Genomic DNA, 18,513 nt, shown 5'->3' with positions numbered 1-18,513 from the left:
TGTTTGTATATTTTAGTCTAGAAGAACCACAGAATTCACAATCCAACTTTTGCACAGATTCATTACACGAACTGAGAGCACCACAAGACAATACACAAACAGCACAGCAGTATCACAAACACATTACTAGGGTATACGCATGCACTTCTACTCCTTCTCCGAAGTTGTTTGTCCACGTGTTTGTTTTCAAATATACTCTTATATTTGTAAAGGTGAGACCAACGAATTTCAAGAACACTGTTTAAATCTCCCACCCCCATTTCCCGCTGATAAATCTTCCCGTCAGGCCACTGCACTTCCAACAATAGCACATTCGGATTTCTCCCGATTCCGAAATGAGCCACTGGTTCAATGCGACCTCGATATCCGGACCCTCCGTCAATGATCTGGGTCATCATTTCACCTCCGGCCAACACCAAGGTGACCTTTGACCCTCTTGCTGGTGCTGCGTATCGGGTTTTAGGAATTATTCTTACCCAGTAATTTTCAAATCTGGAGATACTTAAGGATTTATTACGAAGTATGTTTCGAGTCAAATTAGTAACAAAAGTTTTATTTCGAGCTATATGTGAACGTTGAAATGTAAAATTAGTCATTGTTTCGATTGCAGACGCTGTGGAATATAATGTAATAGTTTGACCGGAAGACTCACCATGAGTTATAAGAAGGTCAAGGACACCGTCCATGTCGATATCAGTAACGAGACTTCCGGTACTATAAGCTCTTGGCTCGAGAGCATCCCCAATACTAACCTCTGTTATTTCAAAATCATGCCCCGTTGAGAGTTTTGTTGTGTTTACTGTGAAAAGCCTATTTGGTTGGGCTCCATGATGCATAACGTTGTTGAACATTATTTCAGTGTAACCGTCGTTATTGAAGTCCGCTAGCGCTATAGAACATAGGGCGGAACCCTGTCGCATATTTAAATGGGCCATATCGATAAATTTAACATTTTTGCTATAGGATGAAATCTGCTGAATGAACAATCTTTGCGGTCCTAACCAATTCCCGGCAATAATATCTACAAGACCATCTTGATTAATATCCCCTAAGGCAACGTCACGCCCCTTTTGATGTCTGTCTGTCAAACCTAATTGTCGGGCTACATTTCTAAACTTGCCACCTCCAATGTTCATAAAAAGTTTGTTTTCACCTATTTCATTCCGCTCACCATTAATATTTACGAAAATGTCCGATCGTCCATCTGTTCCCAGAATTGGTCCAATTGCAAAACCTCTTCCACCCGTCACAATGTCCAAACCGGCTTCCTTTGCAACGTCTTTTAAGACGATTGGCCCGCTAGTGATGTTATTGGCTGGATGGGATGTGTCCATTTCTAAAAGAAGGAATCGCTCATCCCCGCTTTGTGAGGAGGTCATCACAGCAAAAGCATAACGACCTTTACCTTGTCTATCGATACACGTAACAGAGTGACCCATATACGTCACTTCCTGTATCCAAGCATTAACGGAATCTGACAACAGATCCACATACCTGTTTTCTACATACTTGAATACTTTGTCGCTGTGCTTTTCCCGCCAGTTGATATCAGCATTAGAATTAAGAATATAAATTTCTTCTCGTCCGTCGCCATCAATGTCACACGCAGCGACGCCCACTGCCCGACCCTCAGAGTCCATGAGAGCTTCGAACGGAGTGCCAGTCACGGCAATGTTTTTTAAGGCGCGACTTTTGTTGTCGTATGACAGGACGATGTTAGAACTGCTAAAGCTTGCCACAATAATGTCCAAATGTCCATCTCCACTGACGTCACTGACAGCAGCACCGTATGTCATTTCTTTGGTCTCGAACAGACGTAATAGGTCATGTGACCTCGACACAAACATCGAATTTATTGGCGAAATCGTTAGCATTAAGAAGCAATAGGGTATTGCAGTGTCCATAGTGTGTGTGGGTGTCGTCCATATGATGGTGTTTATAGATCAGCGTGGAAGTAGAGTGTTTACACTGACCAGAGTCCGCACGAGACATGATGTGGTATTTGATAGATTACCACTCGATAGCGGGTTATTTTATGCACAGTCGTACCTTCTACATGTATATAGACGTTATAAAACAAGTGGCTGTTATACATGATGTACTCTTTACATATCACCTGATCAGTCATCACAGCATCAGACATTTGTAAGCATTAGTCACGTGGGGACAATATGAATGGTTCTATTGGAAATGTATCTGTTGTATAATTACCAGGAGCACATATTATGGAGAATGATAGAAAAGTAGAGTTGGTATGAACTGAATGATATTATAAAGGCGTATGCGCAATGACTTTGTTTACATCCTTCTCTCTCTCTCTCTCTCTCTCTCTCTCTCTCTCTCTCTCTCTCTCTCTCTCTCTCTCTCTCTCTCTCTCTCTCTCTCTCTCTCTCACACACACACACACACACACACAATACAAATGCAGCTCCTGCGTGTGATATTACATATCATCTATATATATAATTTCTTTTATAATAATAGTCACACCAATCCAGTGATGAAATTTTGCAGTTGCCATTCAGCTGACGATTGTGTCGAAGACATTTATGGAGGTGAAGTGAACTCTCTCTCTCTCTCTCTCTCTCTCTCTCTCTCTCTCTCTCTCTCTCTCTCTCTCTCTCTCTCTCTCTCTCTCTCTCTCTCTGAGAATTGGTAATGATAAGTTTGAGTATTGAAGCACAGTCGTCATACGTCTTTAAAATGTAGAAATGGACAGCATAAGTTAGGTTCCCTTAACGGATGTGATAAGTTTTAGATTACTTGCCATATCACGTGATTTTTTTTCTTTTATATTTCTTCTCAAAATAGCATCAGTTTACATAATCCATAGAAAAAAATATTGTAAATTCAAAAAGTCCGCATTTTCTTTTGGTTAATAAGATATCAAAACTGAATCCATGTGTTAATTCCTGTGACAGATAAACTGTGTTTACTGACTAACACATCAAATGTGTAATGCAAATTGGTTAAAATATCTTCTAAAAAACAACAAAATAGGATGTTATAGAACTCAGAAGTATAAAAATATTGATTTGCGAAAAAATATTTACAAATCCATCCTGTTGGAAGTATGCGTGAAAGTACGAGGATTTGTTTTCAAAAATCGTAAGGGAAACTTACATTGTAAACAAGAAATGATGTGCCTCTAGAGCTGTCTTTCCAATACGCATTATCTCCCCTTATACGATACACAACAGAAACTGATCGCGTCCTAGATTTCGAGTGAGTGCAGTTTGTTTATACTGTATACAATCGTGTGTATATTGTATAAAATCGTAGCCGTCATCTGTAATATTTCTTTTTCTTTTGTGTGAAGTTAAAGTATGTCAAGAGCAGGAAAACCGCTTTGAGTGGATATTCATTCGCGTCACACCCAATTGTTGTAAGGCCTTGTTCCGCTTACGCACTGGCAAATCACACACATCCGGCAATTCCTTCTCGTCGCTTATGTCTCTAAAAACATCATCTAGAAGATCTTGATGATACATGCACGACTGCTGAACTTTCATTTGGCGGATTTGCACATAAATGTGAAGTAACTGTTTAGAAAGTTCTTGGTCCTTTACAGCAATTTCTTTCTGGAAGTTGAAGAACAACATATTATAATAAATCTTGTTTTTATTTTTACTTTTTCACAGTTTTCTAACTTTTTTCTCTTCTTATTGCACATTCTCTTGTAAATGATCTTCAAAATTAATTTCGAGAATCTGATTTAATTTTAGACCAAAAGAAAAATTTCTGAAGCAAAAGTAATATTTTACTTTTGATCAATGTTTACATAATGTTCTTATATTCTTTTTTGACATTGTTGCATCAGCGAGTTTCTGGTTTAAAAGATGCTTTGGTGGAGGACCAAAATTCGTAAGCTTGAAGGAAATTGATTTCCAGATTTCAAAATGTCTGATTAAAACATCCAGATTCCCCTGTGCAGGATTCGATGTTCTTTATCACTATGTCATAACAACAATTCCTACAAACAAGAGAACCACAGGACATCATACGCTCATCCCATGATAAAGGAATATTCATGATTTATTTTATCAAATAGTATACAAATATGGACTTAGTGGAATATTGCGGAAGGTAATCTCCGTATAATGTTATAGTATCGAAATGCAAAAAAACACAACGGCCAAAAGTTTCTTTAAAAAAGAAAATCAACTTGCGATTCGGTAAATCACATCTCCAATTTTAATTTGATTGACTGAAAACTGAGAGAGGGAATCTCTGGAAAAGACAAACATTATGAATACAATAAGGGGCAGTAACTCTTAAAATACAGTCGAACCAGGACACGACAACTCCCTGTTAGGATGATGAAGCCTATCGAGTTTGATAAAAACTGGGAAGAGGCGTATAACGGAAGTTATAACGGAGGACGGAGAAGATTGAGAGGTTATTCTTAATCCATGTTTTCAGGACTTACTATTTAGACATATTATTGCATGTAACTGAACGTATATTTACTATCTAGAAATAATTCGTTATTTTGTCCTATTCATCATTTTCGAACTATAGTTTCTTTTATTACGATTTGCATCAGTTTCACCTGACAATGATTCGTTACATTAACCTGAAATTTCGTTAAGTCGAGTATGGTGATTCAACCAGGACCTTCAGAATCTCGATATGATGTCCTCTTACCGAAAAAACTAATTTTTCTATTTCGTATTGTGATTACGTTTTAGTGCTTACGATCCGTAACACTGGACTCTCTTGATGTTCTGCAACACAAACTCGCCCTGAATTTTTACCCTCAATATTGTGTTGATTTATCATATGAAGATTCACTGCATAATTTCTATTGTACAAGTATTGTGATAATGTGCTGGGCTTCAATTTTAGACAGAATAATCTGTAACAAAATCCATGTCGTTATTATCACCATTCCGAAAATTAAACATAACTGTCATGCTCGTATAGTGACTTTATCGTCTTATGTAATAAAACTCCAATTTTAACAGAAATTCCGGAAAACTGTTATTAATCACACACTCTCTTGTGATCAAGTTATTGCTGTCAATTAAATTGTATTTGATGACGCAAACTTCCCTGCATTTTAATTTAAAGGGTGATGTTCTCTCAACTTTTCTACATCAGCGAACGTAGAGGGACATCAGCGTGTAAAGAACGTATTTTACCATATAACTGACCGATACAATAGGCGAAGAGTGTAACACCCACTACTGACATTCAACCAACACTGTTACCCGATTACAATAGAGAGTTGAAATATGAGACTGAGTTACAAAATGGCCGTTATCGTAAGCCAGGTTACACTTGCAGATTGATTGATATCCGTGTAACTGGGTCACAAAAGTGGGTCAAGATATACCTATAAGTGTAACCAGGTCACAGTTGTTAATGGACAAGTGTAAACATAGACTTTCCCCAAATAATTGTTGTGTTCATGTCCATAAACGACTATAGTTGTTTTGAGACGGGTTTTCCTTGAAGTAGCCGGTGGCAAACCAACAGAAGAAAATACGAGAGACCTTTCAAATGTCATCCAGAACAGTAAGTGTAAATCGTCCTGCCCAAGGGCACAACCACGACGGCACAGACAGGACCGTTCCCGAGCTTCATGAGAAATACAAAACAACAGTGAAACGTCAAATCCAGCTATGAACAGTGTCATTAACTTCTACTTTATCTCAAAACAAAAATTACCTATCAATGTACATATTACATCAGATACAATATTCCATGAAAAAATGTGAAAGATATGTATATTGAACAAAACACGAAAGAAAGGTATCAAAACAATGTCTGAACTATCTTTTTTATCTCCGGTTACCATAATAGCACAACGCCTTCTACCCGACAAACCAGTTTAGTCAAGTCACGGTCGGCCGAACCGAACTCAGTCATTAAACTGAATAATTATGAGGTCCATGATGTTCACATGATGTTACCTGGATACAAAAATACCGGGAACAATTTGTTCAACATAATATTGGTTAAACATAGGTATAGCGTGTCGCTGATATTTGTACGACGAAATTCGAGTTTTTTTTGTACGAAATAGCTTTAGATAACTGTTGATTGACATCTTAACTTCTATTTTAAATAATTTGTATGAAAATCAAACACCCTACCCCCTAAATATGATCTATCATAGTTATATCATAGCTTAGATGGGATTCTATGACGTAACGATGCAGATACAGGGGGTCAGTGTAAGAAACGCCGCAGATCCACGACAAGAGTACGCTGGAACGCCAGGCATACACCGGTTTACACCAATTACTACCTATCTTGGCGTAAGAAACATCCGTTTTGTTTCTTCAAGAACATCTTTGCTATATTTTCACTTCCTGTTGTATTGACTTTGAACACTTCTAAAGGAAATATTTGCATGAACATTTTCGCAACCATTTTTTTCAAAAAGATATGTTTAGTTCTTGGTGTCTCGCAGAGAAAAAAATCACAAAAATTATTCTGTCGATCTGTCAATTTGAAACGCAAGATATTTGAAAGAATGACAACTTTCAGGTGGTATATTCATAATGCCTTCATAGTATATTTTTTCTCATTTTAAGTTAATTGATTCATTAGGAGAAAGAACTGTTAGAATATAAATATATCTTTATACCGATTTCTTTGAGGTGAAATGACGTTAAATATACTGGGCACGTCTGGTGATATTATAAGCTAATCTATATATTGTTTACTGTTGGTGACTTTTATCTACTTACCCTAGAGTCATGTACATATTTCAGTTTGTCGGACATACTCATTTCCTTAAATACGTGGTCTTTTTCAGAACTGCCTTCTTGTGCCCTGCACTCTGTTAAGTCACACAGCATGGTCCCGCTGGATATCTTACGATACCCTCGTCTTGTTGCCATGTACTGCCTTCCCGATGACTTCCGGCTTAAATCCGGAAGTGGTTCCAGCTTCAGTCGTTTCGTTATATCAATCAAATCGAGCAAATGGTTTGATTCCCGAATCATTTCGAAAATTCTCCACGTTAAAGGTAACTGAATAAAAGATATACTTCAAACGATCTTAATTCTTTAAACTTGCTAAAACATTGGTCACTATAAATCCATGGAAACGTTCAAAGGAGATCCAAGACAATTTAGTATCAAGAGATTTATGTTTGTACAAGGTTGGTGTAAAAAGTGTGATATTTCAACAGTGTTTCTAGTCGGACTAGCACCAGGAAATTTATATACATAAAATGTTAGTGTATAAGTATATGTTATTTACATGTCCGGCTCATGTCGTATCTCTCTGTATTGTTAAACATCCGGCAATACACTTGACTTTACCGTAATAACCAAGGACACCATCCTCGTTTGTGCGTGTTTTTACGTCCTCGTGTCCCCAATTAAATGAACGACACTAGTGGTACCAAGAGAGTGAGATAACCACACTAGTGGTACCTAGAGAGTGAGATAACAACACTAGTGGTACCTAGAGAGTGAGATAACCACACTAGTGGTACCTAGAGAGTGAGATAAACACACTAGTTGTACCTAGAGAGTGAGATAACCACACTAGTTGTACCTAGAGAGTGAGATAACCACACTAGTGGTACCTAGAGAGTGAGATAACCACACTAGTAGTACCTAGAGAGTGAGATAAACACACTAGTGGTACCTAGAGAGTGAGATAACCACACTAGTGGTACCAAGACAGTGAGATAAACACACTAGTGGTACCAAGACAGTGAGATAAACACACTAGTTGTACCTAGAGAGTGAGATAACCACACTAGTGGTACCAAGAGAGTGAGATAAACACACTAGTTGTACCAAGAGAGTGAGATTACCACACTAGTGGTACCTAGAGAGTGAGATAACCACACTAGTTGTACCAAGAGAGTGAGATAACCACACTGGTGGTACTAGAGAGTGAGATAACCACACTAGTGGTACCAAGACAGTGAGATAAACACACTAGTTGTACCAAGAGAGTGAGATAACCACACTAGTGGTACCAAGAGAGTGAGATAACCACACTAGTGGTACCAAGACAGTGAGATAAACACACTAGTGGTACCAAGACAGTGAGATAAACACACTAGTTGTACCTAGAGAGTGAGATAACCACACTAGTGGTACCAAGAGAGTGAGATAAACACACTAGTGGTACCAAGAGAGTGAGATAACCACACTGGTGGTACTAGAGAGTGAGATAACCACACTAGTTGTACCTAGAGAGTGAGATAACCACACTAGTGGTACCTAGAGAGTGAGATAACCACACACGTGGTACCAAATGAGTGAGATAACCACACTAGTGGTACCTAGAGAGTGAGATAACCACACTGGTGGTACCAAGACATTGAGATAAACACAATAGTGGTACCAAGACAGTGAGATAAACACACTAGTTGTACCAAGAGAGTGAGATAACCACACTAGTGGTACCAAGAGAGTGAGATAACCACACTGGTGGTACTAGAGAGTGAGATAAACACACTAGTGGTACCAAGAGAGTGATATAACCACACTAGTGGTACCAAGAGAGTGAGATAACCACACTAGTGGTACCATGAGAGTGAGATAAACACACTAGTGGTACCAAGACAGTGAGATAAACACACTAGTTGTACCAAGAGAGTGAGATTACCACACTAGTGGTACCTAGAGAGTGAGATAACCACACTAGTTGTACCAAGAGAGTGAGATAACCACACTGGTGGTACAAGAGAGTGAGATAACCACACTAGTGGTACCATGAGAGTGAGATAAACACACTAGTGGTACTAGAGAGTGAGATAAACACACTAGTGGTACCAAGAGAGTGAGATAACCACACGAGTGGTAACTAGAGAGTGAGATAATCACACTAGTGGTACCAAGATAGTGAGATAGCCACACTAGTGGTACCTAGAGAGTGAGATAAACACACTATTTGTACCAAGATAGTGAGATAACCACACTAGTGGTACCAAGAGAGTCAGATAATCACACTAGTGGTACCATGAGAGTGAGATAACCACACTGGTGGTACCAAGAGAGTGAGATAACCACACTAGTGGTACCATGAGAGTGAGATAGCCACACTAGTGGTACCTAGAGAGTGAGATAACCACACTAGTTGGTACCTAGAGAGTGAGATAAACACACTAGTGGTAACTAGAGAGTGAGATAACCACACCAGTGGTACCTATAGAGTGAGATAACCACACTAGTGGTACCTATAGAGTGAGATAAACACACTAGTGGTACCAAGAGAGTGAGATAACCACACTAGTGGTACCAAGAGAGTGAGATAACCACACTAGTGGTACCATGAGAGTGAGATAAACACACTAGTGGTACCAAGACAGTGAGATAAACACACTAGTTGTACCAAGAGAGTGAGATTACCACACTGGTGGTACTAGAGAGTGAGATAACCACACTAGTGGTACCATGAGAGTGAGATAAACACACTAGTGGTAATAGAGAGTGAGATAACCACACTAGTTGTACCCAGAGAGTGAGATAACCACACTAGTGGTACCTAGAGAGTGAGATAACCACACTAGTAGTACCTAGAGAGTGAGATAACCACACACGTGGTACCAAGAGAGTGAGATAACCACACTAGTGGTACCTAGAGAGTGAGATAACCACACTGGTGGTACCAAGACAGTGAGATAAACACACTAGTGGTACCAAGAGAGTGAGATAACCACACTAGTGGTACCTAGAGAGTGAGATAACCACACTAGTGGTACCAAGAGAGTGAGATAAACACACTAGTGGTACCAAGAGAGTGAGATAACCACACTAGTGGTACCAAGAGAGTGAGATAACCACACTAGTGGTACCTAGAGAGTGAGATAACCACACTAGTGGTACCAAGAGAGTGAGATAAACACACTAGTGGTACCAAGAGAGTGAGATAACCACACTGGTGGTACTAGAGAGTGAGATAACCACACTAGTTGTACCTAGAGAGTGAGATAACCACACTAGTGGTACCTAGAGAGTGAGATAACCACACACGTGGTACCAAGAGAGTGAGATAACCACACTAGTGGTACCTAGAGAGTGAGATAACCACACTGGTGGTACCAAGACATTGAGATAAACACACTAGTGGTACCAAGAGAGTGAGATAACCACACTAGTGGTACCTAGAGAGTGAGATAACCACACTAATGGTACGAAGAGAGTGAGATGACCACACTGGTGGTAACTAGAGAGTGAGATAATCACACTAGTGGTACTAGAGAGTGAGATAAACACACTAGTGGTACCAAGACAGTGAGATAAACACACTAGTGGTACCATGAGAGTGAGATAACCACACTAGTGGTACCTAGAGAGTGAGATAACCACACTAGTGGTACCTAGAGAGTGAGATAGCCACACTAGTGGTACCATGAGAGTGAGATAACCACACTAGTTGTACCAAGAGAGTGAGATAACCACACTAGTGGTACCTAGAGAGTGAGATAACCACACTAGTGGTACCTAGAGAGTGAGATAACCACACTAGTGGTACCATGAGAGTGAGATAAACACACTAGTGGTACCAAGACAGTGAGATAAACACACTAGTTGTACCAAGAGAGTGAGATAACCACACTAGTGGTACCTAGAGAGTGAGATAACCACACTGGTGGTACTAGAGAGTGAGATAACCACACTAGTTGTACCTAGAGAGTGAGATAACCACACTAGTGGTACCATGAGAGTGAGATAAACACACTAGTGGTAACTAGAGAGTGAGATAACCACACTAGTGGTACCTAGAGAGTGAGATAACCACACTAGTGGTACCTAGAGAGTGAGATAACCACACTAGTGGTACCTAGAGAGTGAGATAACCACACTAGTGGTACCTAGAGAGTGAGATAACCACACTAGTGGTACCATGAGAGTGAGATAAACACACTAGTGGTACCAAGACAGTGAGATAAACACACTAGTTGTACCAAGAGAGTGAGATAACCACACTAGTGGTACCGAGAGAGTGAGATAACCACACTGGTGGTACTAGAGAGTGAGATAACCACACTAGTTGTACCTAGAGAGTGAGATAACCACACTAGTGGTACCATGAGAGTGAGATAAACACACTAGTGGTAACTAGAGAGTGAGATTACCACACCAGTGGTACCTATAGAGTGAGATAACCACACTAGTGGTAACTAGAGAGTGAGATAAACACACTAGTGGTACCAAGACAGTGAGATAAACACACTAGTGGTAACTAGAGAGTGAGATAGCCACACTAGTTGGTACCTAGAGAGTCAGATAATCACACTAGTGGTACCAAGAGAGTGAGATAACCACACACGTTTTACCATGAGACAGAGATAACCACACCAGTGGTACCTAGAGAGTGAGATAACCACACTAGTGGTACCAAGACAGTGAGATAAACACACTAGTGGTACCAAGACAGTGAGATAAACACACTAGTGGTACCAAGAGAGTGAGATAACCACACTAGTGGTACCAAGAGAGTGAGATAACCACACTGGTGGTACTAGAGAGTGAGATAAACACACTAGTGGTACCAAGAGAGTGATATAACCACACTAGTGGTACCAAGAGAGTGAGATAACCACACTAGTGGTACCATGAGAGTGAGATAAACACACTAGTGGTACCAAGACAGTGAGATAACACACTAGTTGTACCAAGAGAGTGAGATACCACACTAGTGGTACCTAGAGTGAGATGAGATAACCACACTAGTGAGTAACCAGAGAGAGTGAGATAAACACACTAGTGGTACTAGAGAGTGAGATAAACACACCAGTGGTACCAAGAGAGTGAGATAACCACACGAGTGGTAACTAGAGAGTGAGATAACCACACTAGTGGTACCCAAGAGAGTGAGATAACCACACTAGAGAGTGAGATAATCACACTAGTGGTACCAAGACAGTGAGATAACCACACTAGTGGTACCTAGAGAGTGAGATAACCACACTAGTGGTACCTAGAGAGTGAGATAACCACACTAGTGGTACCTAGAGAGTGAGATAACCACACTAGTGGTACCTAGAGAGTGAGATAACCACACTAGTGGTACCTAGAGAGTGAGATAACCACACTAGTGGTACCTAGAGAGTGAGATAACCACACTAGTGGTACCTAGAGAGTGAGATAAACACACCAGTGGTAACTAGAGAGTCATATAACCACACTAGTGGTACCAAGATAGTGAGATAACCACACTAGTGGTACCTAGAGAGTGAGATAACCACACTAGTGGTACCTAGAGAGTGAGATAACCACACTAGTGGTACCTAGAGAGTGAGATAACCACACTAGTGGTACCTAGAGAGTGAGATAACCACACTAGAGAGTGGTACCACTAGTGGTAGAGAGTGAGATAACCAGTGAGAGAGAGTGAGATAACCACACTAGTGGTACCTAGAGAGAGAGTGAGATAACCACACTATAGACCACACACTAGTGGTACCAAGAGAGTGAGATAACCACACTAGTGGTACCTAGAGAGTGAGATTACCACACTAGTGGTACCTAGAGAGAGAGATAAACACACTAGTGGTACCTAGAGAGTGAGATAACCACACTAGTGGTACCAAGAGAGTGAGATAACCACACTAGTGGTACCAAGAGAGTGAGATAATCACACTAGTGGTACCTAGAGAGTGAGATAACCACACTAGTGGTACCTAGAGAGTGAGATAACCACACTAGTGGTACCTAGAGAGTGAGATAACCACACTAGTGGTACCAAGAGAGTGAGATAACCACACTAGTGGTACCTAGAGAGTGAGATAACCACACTAGTGGTACCTAGAGAGTGAGATAACCACACTAGTGGTACCTAGAGAGTGAGATAACCACACTAGTGGTACCAAGAGAGTGAGATAACCACACTAGTGGTACCAAGAGAGTGAGATAACCACACTAGTGGTACCTAGAGAGTGAGATAACCACACTAGTGGTACCTAGAGAGTGAGATAACCACACTAGTGGTACCTAGAGAGTGAGATAACCACACTAGTGGTACCAAGAGAGTGAGATAACCACACTAGTGGTACCAAGAGAGTGATATAACCACACTAGTGGTACCAAGACAGTGAGATAAACACACTAGTGGTACCTAGAGAGTGAGATTACCACACTAGTGGTACCAAGAGAGAGAGATAAACACACTAGTGGTACCTAGAGAGTGAGATAACCACACTAGTGGTACCTAGAGAGTGAGATAACCACACTAGTGGTAACTAGAGAGTGAGATAACCACACTAGTGGTACCTAGAGAGTGAGATAACCACACTAGTGGTACCTAGAGAGTGAGATAACCACACTAGTGGTAAAGAGTGAGATAACCACATTAGTGGTACCTAGAGAGTGAGATAACCACACTAGTGGTACCTAGAGAGTGAGATAATCACACTAGTGGTACCTAGAGAGTGAGATAAACACACCGGTGGTACCAAGAGAGTGAGATAACCACACTAGTGGTACCTAGAGAGTGAGATAACCACACTAGTGGTAACTAGAGAGTCAGATAATCACACTAGTGGTTACCATGAGAGTGAGATAACCACACTAGTGGTACCATGAGAGTGAGATAACCACACTAGTGATACCATGAGAATGATATAACCACACTAGTGGTACCATGAGAGTGAGATTACCACACTAGTTGTAAACTGAGAGTGAGATAAACACACTAGATGAACCACACTAGTTGGTACCTAGTGGATAACCACACTAGTGGTACCAAGAGAGTGAGATAACCACACTAGTACCATGAGAAGAGATAATTGGTACAGAAGAGAGTGAGATAACCACACTAGTGGTACCTATAACAGAGAATTGTGGTATATAGAGAGGGAGATAACCACACTGGTGGTATATTGTGGATTTAGTGGTATAAAGAGTGAGATTGAGACTATATACCAAGAGAGAAGAGGGATAACCACACAGGTTGTGGAGTCTAGGTAATTGTGGCTATATAGAGGAGGACACACTGATATTGTGTACCATAGGAGGAGAAAGCGATGTTGTGGAGGCTGGTAACCATATAGTGGAGGACCATAAACACTAGTAGGTAATTAAGACTATAGAGAGAGGGACAAGCGATGTTGTGGAGACTACGTAATTAAGACTATATAGAGAGGGACAAGCGAGTGTTATTTTAGTGGATAAAGCTGAGGTAATTGTGGCTATATAGAGAGGGACAAGTGATATTGTGGAGGCTAGGTAATTAAGACTATATAGAGAAGGACAAGTGATGTTGTGGAAGCTACGTAATTGTGGCTATATAGAGAGGGACAAGCGATGTTGTGGAGGCTAGGTAATTGTGGCTATATAGAGAGGGACAAGCGATGTTGTGGAGGCTACGTAATTAAGACTATATAGAGAGGGACAAGCGATGTTGTGAAGGCTAGGTAATTCAGACTATATAGAGAGGGACAAGCGATGTTGTGGAGACTACGTAATTAAGACTATATAGAGAGGGACAAGCGATGTTGTGGAGGCTAGGTAATTGTGGCTATATAGAGAGGGACAAGCGATGTTGTGGAGGCTACGTAATTAAGACTATATATAGAGGGACAAGCGATGTTGTAAAGGCTAGGTAATATGATATGGTAACTAGGTAGTTGGACTTGCGGTTCAATGATGACTAAAATGTAGAAATATATGTATTATGTAGCAGTGGTTGATTGTTCAAAAAAACATTGGCTATCTATTGCGCCTGAGAGATCTAACGCCAATGTTCGTAAAATCTGATAAAGCATTAGCTGTAGGTCAGAAATCACACAAGTAAGAAGAATGAAGAATTACAAGTGTATATGTGGATGATAAATCAGATGTCGTGTCTCTAGACCAGAAGCTAACGACCACCGTCATACCAATATATGTAGTTAGGGGATGTCGGAAACAACGTATTCGGATGATTTCGCTCTGAACGATGGCGGCCTGATACGGATTTCTAAATTGGCATTTTGCTAGAAACTGTTATCCAGAGTTTTATCTTCTTGTAATATAATCGCGGTTTTAGCCGTAGGTTTTTAGATGGCGCCCGAGTTTTGCCGCCAGGTACAGAGGCACCTGCCCCGATGTATGTATTTACAAATATACATGTACATCCGTATACAGAGACGCTGCCCTGATATGTATTTATTAATTCACTTTTTATCTCCACTGCTGCCATTACAAATCTACAAGTAGAACAGGCTTCCACTTAGCTATCAAAACAAAATGTCGCGTGCCATTTTGTACAATATTGAGTTACAGAGCGCTGTTGACATTTCGCAGTAACAACATTCAATGTTGTACATTTGTGTGTTCGGCAATCGAAGTGAAGGAGTAAACGAATCAATTATTTGTGTAATGTGTAAAGATTTTTCTCAAACCCAGAATGAGAACCTAGCTCTTCGGCGCCACGGACTCCAGAGTTGAGCTCTTAAATTGTTAAGTAGAGATTGAACAAACGGATCGGGTACTCAAGTGGAGACAGGAAATGAAAAAAAAAAGTATAGCCTTGAATAGAGATGAATAAATAACTCTGGTTCGTACTGTGCATACATATACATCTTAATAAACTGAATAAGATTTACTCTTGCTAATTACATTTCATATCCAGAGAAAATTAAATGCAAGAAGATCTATTTCTCGCTTACCGTATTCGGTTTTATCATAGTTATCTCCCTTAGAAAACCGTCGACCTGTATTCAATTTTTATTTACGATCACCATTTTTAATCTGATAATTTTTAAAAGTGAGTTACGACCACGTTATTCTATTAAAAAAGAATGACAAACGTCAGTTTCATTCAGTGTAGTCAGAGGCCACCGATTCCATAATCATTTTAAAGAGCTCTTCTAACTTCCCCCAAAAAATGTTTTTTGTATTTTGTTGCCTCATAAGATACCTTCTTCGAGTACTTTTATTTCAAAATAGTTTTCCTCGAATCCTCTCTGGCATTCCATACACGTAAATTAATTTTGAATGTACGCACCTTTCCGAGAGCAGACTTGAACTTTATCATGTCGTTCACTTTTCGACACCAAGAATTCACACACAAACTTTAAACAGCCAGGTGTATTAGCATCGCTGTGGGTATTGACAGTACTGTCGTCAGTATATTGCATAAGTGTTAATCAACTTATCTATATTATTTATGTGGTATTTTGCCAGTACAATTCGTATCTGTTTCTGCAGTTTGGAATATTTTTAATACATTTTAATACTCAAATTCCACAATTTTTTTTCTTTTTTAATCTCATAGATGATATTGTTACATGCTTTGTGAGGAACATCGCGGGCCCAACCCTCGGCTGGGCCCAACCCTCGGTGGGCCCAACCCTAGGGGGCAGTTTGGAATATTCTAGCTAAGCGATTTGGTGCCGTACATAACATGAAGTCAAAAATTGCCTTCCTTCGTCAGTTGTGTTACAATATCTAAAATATCATAAAATTATCACAATGCGTCATAAACAGTAATTTCATTGATATGAATGTTCCAATTCTGATTTCCCTGTCGTAACTGAGCCCGAGTTTGATATGTATTAATTGTTGTATATAGTAATGATATACATATAAAGAGCCCCCACTTAGTGTTCGATAAAAATCCAGTTAAAAAACTTTTTTCAACTTAATGAGCTTGACTTAGTTTAATCATCTACAAAACGTCAGTATAAACCACACGTATATAAGGAGGACTGAACACACTCAGTGTAGTCATGTATATTTGTGGTGAACGAAGACTGTACATGAATTTGCCATAAAATATTTCAAAATAGAATAAAAGAATCTGCTGCAACTGAAGTCTACAACTGCTTTACGTAGGATGTGTGAACATGTTAGAATAACCTTGAGACTATGTCTCCTACAATGCGAACTTCATTGCGTGTAGACTATCGACTATCAACAACCTCAACATGTATCTACCTCTGCATTACTTACTTTATTTTTCGAATACCACTGCATTGCCATCAGCATCAGAAACGTCGTCACAGGATGAGTTGGTTGACGCAAACAAAAACAAAAATGGCAAAGACATAGCATGTATTTTAATGATATGGATTTCACCTTAAACCCTCTCTTTCACCCCTCTGCAATTTTCATGATCGTATGTAGTGGTGGTAGTGGCGCTGTGTGTAGTGATGGTAGTGATGTTGTGTGTAGTGATGGTGGTGGTGTTGTGTGTAGTGATGGTGGTGGTGTTGTGTGTAGTGATGGTGGTGGTAGTGGTGTTGTGTGTAGTGATGGTGGTGGTAGTGGTGTTGTGTGCAGTGATGGTGGTGGTAGTGTTGTTGTGTGTAGTGATGGTGGTGGTGTTGTGTGTAGTGATGGTGGTGGTAGTGGTGTTGTGTGTAGTGATGGTGGTGGTAATGTTGTTGTGTGTAGTGATGGTGGTGGTAGTGGTGTTGTGTGTAGTGATGGTGGTGGTAGTGGTGCTGTGTGTAGTGATGGTGGTGGTAGTGGTGTTGTGTGTAGTGATGGTGGTGGTGTTGTGTGTAGTGATGGTGGTGGTAATGTTGTTGTGTGTAGTGATAGTGGTGGTAGTGGTGTTGTGTGTAGTGATGGTGATGGTAGTGGTGTTGTGTGTAGTGATGGTGGTGGTGTTATGTGTAGTAATGGTGGTGGTGTTGTGTGCAGTGATGGTGGTGGTAGTGGTGTTGTGTGTAGTGATGGTGGTGGTAGTGGTGCTGTGTGTAGTGATGGTGGTGGTAGTGGTGTTGTGTGTAGTGATGGTGGTGGTAGTGGTGCTGTGTGTAGTGATGGTGGTAGTAGTGGTGTTGTGTGTAGTGATTGTGGTGGTAGTGGTGCTGTGTGTAGTGATTGTGGTGGTAGTGGTGTTGTGTGTAGTGATGGTGGTGGTGGTGGTGTTGTGCGTAGTGGTTAGGTTGTGTGTGGTGGGGTGTGTGTGTGTAGTGATTGGTGGTAGTGTTGTGTGTAGTGTGTGTGGTGGTGTTGTGTGTAGTGTTTGTGTGTAGTGATGGCTGGTTGTAGCTGTTGTAGGGGTGGTATGTGTAGTGGTTTGGCTGTTGTAGGGATGATGTGTGTGGTGGTTTGGCGGTTGTAGGGGTGGGTGTAGGGTTTGGCTCGTGTGTCGGTGATGTGTGTAGTGGTTTGGCGGTTGTAGGGGTGATGTGTGTGGTGGTTTGGCGGTTGTAGGGGTGATGTGTGTAGTGGTTTGGCTGTTGTAGGGGTGATGTGTGTAGTGGTTTGGCTGTTGTAGGGGTGATGTGTGTAGTGGTTTGGCTATTGTAGGGGTGATGTGTGTAGTGGTTTGGCGGTTGTAGGGGTGATGTGTGTGGTGGTTTGGCGGTTGTAGGGGTGATGTGTGTAGTGGTTTGGCTGTTGTAGGGGTGATGTGTGTAGTTGTTTGACGGTTGTAGGGGTGATGTGTGTAGTGGTTTGGCTGTTGTAGGGGTGATGTGTGTAGTGGTTTGGCGGTTGTAGGGGTGATGTGTGTAGTGGTTTGGCTGTTGTAGGGGTGATGTGTGTAGTGGTTTGGCGGTTGTAGAGGTGACGTGTGTAGTGATGGAAACTGATAATCGCTTTTGTTTTGTTTCTGAAGTGTTTCCTTTACACTTAATTACATAATTGACAT

At 40.6% G+C, this 18,513-nt stretch overlaps 2 protein-coding genes across 2 annotated transcripts; both read right to left on the bottom strand.

Annotated features, from left to right (window-relative positions):
* Positions 1-62: 62 nt before the first annotated feature.
* Positions 63-1,796, bottom strand: LOC132560377 (cartilage acidic protein 1-like). The gene has a single exon (XM_060225046.1). The coding sequence runs from the start codon at positions 1,794-1,796 to the stop codon at positions 63-65; it is 1,734 nt and encodes a 577-aa protein (XP_060081029.1).
* A 907-nt stretch (positions 1,797-2,703) lies between these two features.
* On the bottom strand, positions 2,704-7,140 carry LOC132560384 (protein FAM167A-like). The gene is made up of 2 exons (XM_060225052.1): positions 6,702-7,140; positions 2,704-3,581 (listed from the first exon to the last, which is right to left on the bottom strand). The coding sequence occupies exons 1-2, from the start codon at positions 6,957-6,959 to the stop codon at positions 3,330-3,332; spliced, it is 510 nt and encodes a 169-aa protein (XP_060081035.1). The 5' UTR covers positions 6,960-7,140; the 3' UTR covers positions 2,704-3,329.
* Positions 7,141-18,513: the final 11,373 nt, after the last annotated feature.

Source organism: Ylistrum balloti, unplaced genomic scaffold (assembly GCF_031769215.1).
Source record: "Ylistrum balloti isolate Yb309-2 unplaced genomic scaffold, AGI_CSIRO_Ybal_v1 Utg371054, whole genome shotgun sequence".
Lineage (NCBI taxonomy): Eukaryota > Metazoa > Mollusca > Bivalvia > Pectinida > Pectinidae > Ylistrum > Ylistrum balloti.
This window is presented reverse-complemented; position numbering and strand designations above follow the sequence as displayed.